The sequence below is a fragment of the Limulus polyphemus genome, unplaced genomic scaffold (genome assembly GCF_000517525.1).
Source record: "Limulus polyphemus unplaced genomic scaffold, Limulus_polyphemus-2.1.2 Scaffold1659, whole genome shotgun sequence".
Taxonomy (NCBI): Eukaryota; Metazoa; Arthropoda; class Merostomata; order Xiphosura; family Limulidae; genus Limulus; species Limulus polyphemus.
In genome coordinates, this window is record NW_013667269.1 from 11,452 (window position 1) to 18,237 (window position 6,786).

At 32.0% G+C, this 6,786-nt stretch overlaps 1 protein-coding gene across 1 annotated transcript in view; it reads left to right on the forward strand.

Moving 5' to 3' along the window:
* LOC106464460 (EEF1A lysine methyltransferase 1-like) overlaps nt 1-5,412 on the forward strand; it is a 14,761-nt gene extending 9,349 nt beyond the window's left edge. Inside the window, exons 4-5 of the mRNA XM_013924605.2 lie at nt 1,710-1,987; nt 5,205-5,412. Of these exons, the coding sequence (XP_013780059.1) occupies nt 1,710-1,987; nt 5,205-5,353 (427 nt within the window). The 3' untranslated portion in view covers nt 5,354-5,412. The remainder of the gene's footprint in view (nt 1-1,709; nt 1,988-5,204) is intronic.
* Nucleotides 5,413-6,786: the final 1,374 nt, after the last annotated feature.

Here is a 6,786-nt window from a genome sequence, read left to right on the forward strand (position 1 = left end):
ACCTGGTAACACCTGTCTCTAACCTTTCTTTCCTCTTGAACTGGTGACTAGAGAGAAGACAAGCACCTGGTAACACCTGTCTCTAACCTTTCTTTCCTCTTGAACTGGTGACTAGAGAGAAGACAAGCACCTGGTAACACCTGTCTCTAACCTTTCTTTCCCCTTGAACTGGTGACTAGACAGAAGACAAGCACCTGGTAACACCTGTCTCTAACCTTTCTTTCCTCTTGAACTGTGACTAGAGAGAAGACAAGCACCTGATAACACTTGTCTCTAACATTTCTTTCCTCTTGAACTGATGACTAGAGAGAAGACAACTAGCTGGCTGTACCAGCCTCCAACATTTTTTGTTTTTGAACTGGTGATTAGAGGGAAGGCAAATGGTTGGCAGCATCCACCAAAATTTTTTTCATTTGCTTGTATGTATCATGGTTTAAGGAACATTTAATAATTGAGTAATGAAATGTAATTGATCAATGGGACTGACAATTAATTGATTAGCAGCTACCACTAGTTGCCTACCTGTAACTACAGGTTTATGTACATGGGAGCAAGATAAATAATATCAACCATTCAGGTGGATAAAAGGTGCTATGGGCCTGTATACAGGGCAGCAAGGTAAATACTATTAACCACTCACTTGGATAAGACTTACTATGGGCCAATCAATGTACATAGTAGCAAGATAAATAATATCAACCATTCAGGTGGTTAAGAGGTACTATGGACCTGTATACATGGTAGCAAGATAAATAATATCAACCATTCAGGTGGATAAAAGGTGCTATGGGCCTGTATACAGGGCAGCAAGGTAAATACTATTAACCACTCAAGTGGATAAGACTTACTATGGGCCAATCAATGTACATAGTAGCAAGATAAATAATATAAACCATTCAGGTAGAAGGATAGCTACTACGAGCTTGTATATATTGTGTCATAAGAGTAAGTAATATTAACCAACCTGGTACAGAATAGGACTTGGAGGGGGTGGGGTGTAAAGTGAGAACAGGCTAAGGTGGTATTAATCAATGAAGTATAAGATTAGGAAAATAAATAAAAGATAATTTTTTCATCTTTCTTAGTGTAGTCTTCCTTTAACTGAAGTGCACATGTGGTCGGTCCATTGGATCAACTCTCTATTGGACAAGGAATGTTGACTATAATTCTGAACTTACTACATGTATCTGTATAAAGTGTGGCAGACTTTTATTAAAATGTACAAGCCTACTGTAAACAAAAAATCTGATGTGTTACACAAGTATTTGTGCTCAAGATATGTCTGTGAATTGATAACATCAAGCTGACTTAAACTCTGACAAGCTGGAGTGCAAGATGATGTTCACCTGGAGAATAAAAATGCTTTTGTCCACCATAGAGTTTGCATATTGCATAACCTCTAGAACTTCTGAAATGTTTTGTTTGAGTATCCCTGTATAGTGTATCTAGTACTAACTCTCGTCCAAAATAAACTGTTGCTAAATGAGCAGTGTAAAATTAATTGTTGACAACTCTGACATCATATACATGTTGAATGACACATTGTAAAAGGTCGTTGCATGTGCACTTTGACTCTATCCCGTGTACCTAGGGTTAATAAGCTCAGAAATATCACCTCCACTTTTTCAAATTTAGGAAATTATGAATATTTTAAACACTTTTTAGTTTATCCTTATATTTATTAGAATACTTTATTTTTTGTTTTCAAGGATTGCCTGTATTTCCTGTCCTTCAGTTTTCAAAAAACTGCAGAATTTGAAACAAAAAGAAGTGACTACTCATCTCTTGGAATATGATCGAAGGTTTGACGTTTACACAGATAATTTTATATATTATGACTTCAACAAACCGTTAAATCTTCCAAAGTCAATGAAAGAAAACTATGATGTTGTTCTGGCAGATCCTCCCTTTCTCTCTAAAGAATGCTTGGAAAAGACTTCACTAACCATTCAATATCTGGCAAAGGACAAAATTATTTTATGTACTGGTAGGAGAAAATTATCTATTTCAAAGAATCTTTGTTGAAAGATATTATTTCAACTGATCTTTTTTTTTTCTTTTGAATAAATCAGATTTTTTATTCATATTTTCGACTAATTTTATTGTCTGAAGTGCTATGTTCGTGTTCAGGTTTAAAATCAAACTATTTAAGGCATAATATAATTGTTACTTAGTACAATAAAAATTAACAAATGTTAAAAACAGCAGTAAACATTTTTAATTCCTTTAGTTCCACAATTTTTAATGTGGTTCTCACTTCAATAAAATTAATTTATGTTAACTCTCATTATATTGTAGTCTGAGCACCAGAAAAATTATTTAGCATTTCACTATCCTTAAAAATTTGCTAGTAGAAACATTAAATTGTAATCTGAATACCAGAAATGAAGAGTATTTAGCAATACACTCCCTAAAATGTTTTTAAGTTTTAAAAGTGCATCTGTTTGAACAGCATTACTACACTTGTAACACATGATTGTTTTTCACTTTGCTTGTGTTAATCTGTGTGAAAGTTGGATGGAGGTGTTAGTATCTGTTTGAACAGCATTATTATACTTGTGACACAAGATTGTTTTTCACTTCGCTTGTGTTAATCTGTGTGAAAATTGGATGGATAGGTGTTACTGTCTGCTTGAACAGCATTATTACACTTGTGACACAAGATTATTTTTAACTTCACTTGTGTTAATATGTGTGAAAATTGGATGGATAGGTGTTAGTATCTGTTTCAACAGCATTATTACACTTGTGACACAAGATTGTTTTTAACTTTGCTTGTGTTCATTTGTGTGAAAATTGGATGGATAGGTGTTACTATCTGCTTGAACAGCATTATTACACTTGTGACACAAGATTATTTTTAACTTCACTTGTGTTAATCTGTGTGAAAATTGGATGGATAGTTGTTACTATCTGTTTGAACAGCATTATTACACTTGTGACACAAGATTGTTTTTCACTTTGCTTGTGTTAATCTGTGTGAAAGTTCGATGGAGGTGTTAGTATCTGTTTGAACAGCATTATTACACTTGTGACACAAGATTGTTTTTCACTTCGCTTGTGTTAATCAGTGTGAATATTGGATGGATAGGTGTTACTGTCTGCTTGAACAGCATTATTACACTTGTGACACAAGATTATTTTTAACTTCACTTGTGTTAATCTGTGTGAAAATTGGATGGATAGGTGTTAGTATCTGTTTGAACAGCATTATTACACTTGTAACACAAGATTGTTTTTCACTTCGCTTGTGTTAATCTGTGTGAAAATTAGATGGATAGCTGTTACTATCTGTTTGAACAGCATTATTACACTTGTAACACATGATTGTTTTTCACTTTGCTTGTGTTAATCTGTGTGAAAATTGCATGGATAGGTGTTAATAACATTACATGTTGACTGTTATTCATCACATCTGTATACGTAGCCTTTTTTTTTAGCTTTGCATAATCTTTTATGTTTAAGGGAAACACAAATTCCACACAGTTTTGACTGACTGAAATTAAAGCATTTGTCATACCATTGTTTTTATTAAGATGTATATTTGTTTTAGATTAGATTGGAATGTAAGATAAGAATTACTTTCTGAATAAAAATACAATTAAATATATATATAACATCAAAGTTCAAGATGTGTGGTGCCCTTGTATTTCATTCTATGTTTGTAGTTCAACTTTATATATATCTTTTAATCTTATGTAACTTTTTAAGTGGTTACATGCTGGTTCTTTGAATCGGGATATTTACCATTATATATGATGGTCACTTAAATCTTTCTGCTACCACAGTTTTAGCCATATATTTCAATTTTCATATGTTATCATATTGTAGTAGCATTTATTTGTTATTCAAGTAATCTGAATTATGACTTTGTTTTTATTACTTAGCATATTGTAGATATTAGGATGGTATATTTGGAATATTCAAGTGTGAATTTAATACTTTATGTATTTTTGTATGCTGTTTTATTACTTATGTTCCAGTATTCATTTGTGAATTTACTTACGCATGTTGCTTAGTATAAAAACAGTTTGTTTAGTTGGATGCTTTGTCTAAGATGGGATTACCTGAATTCTCAGTAACCTGTATGGAGAAATGTAATACTGGTTTTCATGAGTGCCTGTTGATAACAGAGTTTTGTGTAGTTGAGTTAATTAGTCTTTGGTAAAGTTTACATGAGAGCAGATCTTGTTTATTTTACTGTCTAAAAAGTGTTCACAATTCCCAAGTGTTGGATATTACCTAATACAGCTTTAATGTTATTCATGTACATTTTGTATGTGTTTTTTTTTCTGTGTTGCCAATTTTCTTGATCTTTCTGATTTGAGAATTCTTTTGAGTGTATAGTATGTGTGTATTCATGAATTAGATAGATATCCATGAACATTTCTATTTAAAGGATTCAGTAACTGTTCATTGGAGTTTGGACTAATTCTTATGTATATTGAAAACGTCAATATTGTTTTGACAGTTTACTGAATAGATGGCGCTACCATTGCTTCTTATAGGATACTACAGCAAAATGATAGGAAACCAAGGTTTTTGCATTGAATTCATTTTGTATGGGTAGATACTGTTGTTATATCTACTTTGTAGCCTCAATAAGGGATGTAAAAAAAATATATAGTATACCCTCATTAGTTGTTTATATTAATTTCTTAGTTAGATTCTGATAAAAGTGTAATAAAAAAAAGGAATTATTATCTTGAATGATAAAAGAAAGATAAGCCCAACATTTATTACCAAACTTTGATTTTGTAGTCTTAAATGCAACTTGTGATTCAGTTAACCAGATATTCTACCCCTCCAAATAAAACTTTCTCCCCAGTGGAACAGTAGTATACTCTGGGGTTCGATTCCCTGCAGTGGATACAGCGGATAGCCTGATATGGCTTTGCTCTAAAAAGCAAACACATAAACAGAAAATGCTAAAGTGAAATTGGTCTAGTTGTTATGTAATGTGTTTTCTTGTAACATTCTGACAGGGTTTTCAGAATACAGTATTTGTTATAATATGTGAAAAGTCTGTTTTATCTGAAAACATAATATTTTGTAAACAAATTTTAGATTGTTCTTTTATTGAAAAATATTTAGAGGTTTTTGACAGAGTTGAACAAGACGTAATATATGTTTGTTGTAAGATATGCTCACTTTTTGAAATGTTTTATGACATAGAATTCATGTTGTCGTTCTTTGTTTTATAGGTGCAGTAATGGAGGATGATGCAAGAAAACTACTGGACATTCAACCATGTAATTTCTCACCCCAGCATGCAAGAAATCTTGGCAATGAGTTTAAATGCTTTGTAAATTTTGACTTTGATAGTATTGAAATCACAAATGGGGAAAGATAATGTCATATACATGTAACAAATGTACAAATAAAACAGTTTATTGCATGTGTTTCTTCATTTATACTTGTGAGACTGGATGATTCTGGTTTTAGCCAATCACTTTTGTGTTATTCATTACAAAATATTCAATGAAAGGTTTTCCAGAAGTTACAATGGTTTTAACAAAATACTTGTATGGTCATTATTTCAATTAATTCAAAATGGTTATCACTTTGAAAAGTCAAATCTTGATAGCTAAGTCTCACAAGGTTGTATACTTGCAAGTTTGATGTTTGTCTTCAATAATAAGCTTATTCAATCATATGATAACCATGCTAGTTTCTGGATCCTAAGAAGTTTTCCCCATTAAACAGAAAAACAATTAAAATGCAACTAGATTTATTTTGATTTCTCTCAGTCAACTTCCATTATTCTTCACTATTAATACTACAAAAATTGAATATTTTCAGGAAATTGGTATTGGGTTCTGTCAACTCAAAAAACATTGTAAAATTCAACAGAAGGAAAACTGGTTCAATAGCTTGTTATGTCTTCCTGATAATGAGAAATAGTTTATTTACATTACACTTACTGTTGTGATTTACAACATGGAGATGTAATGGTATTTACATCATTTAAAATACAATGATTTTTATGATATGTAGGGTAAACATTTTTCTCATAAGCTGAATGTTACACCAGATGGACACTTTCCTAGACTTTCTTATCTTACATTGGGTGGATAATTTTTTTCTCTGTCATTAGTAAGTTGATTGTAATAATCTTCTGAAGACAAAAATTAATGCACAGTAAAAAAAATTAAATTTATTCGTTTCACTATTTGCCAGTAAGCCTGTAGATTAAGTAGGCCACTGTTGTTACTTTAACTTTGAATTATGTCACTTTATTTAAACGAAGTTTATAAGAAGTTTTATTAAAGTTTTTGTAATTTTTCAAATTCAGTCGTTAAACTGGTAATACATTTTTCTAAACTTCTTACCCTAGCTCCCGAGGGTATTGCAATTGAGTCTGTGTTTTCGCGTGCGTATCTCGAAAACTAATAGACCTATGTATGCGAAAATTTTACCCAAGATGGGAAGCCAGTATGGGACAGTCCTCCCCAAATTTGGTCCGGATCTGGTTTCTGGATCAATTTGAAGGACTTATTATAATGGGGAGATAAGTTGTAAAGTGTGATCGGAGTTGTACCGTATTTCATGGGCACGTTAAGGTTGAGACTCCTCATAACAATACAGAAAGTGATCCAGATTGTTGATCATTCTGGATCTGAAAAGGATTTTCTGAGTTTTCGAAGGTGAAATTTGACGTTCCCCTAATATAAACGCATGTAATCTCGAAAAGTGCCTCTGGTTGCTCTTGTATTATTATATTTAATAGTTTTAGTTACACAATTAGCAATTTTCTGTTTATGTCATTTGTATATAAATTAAACA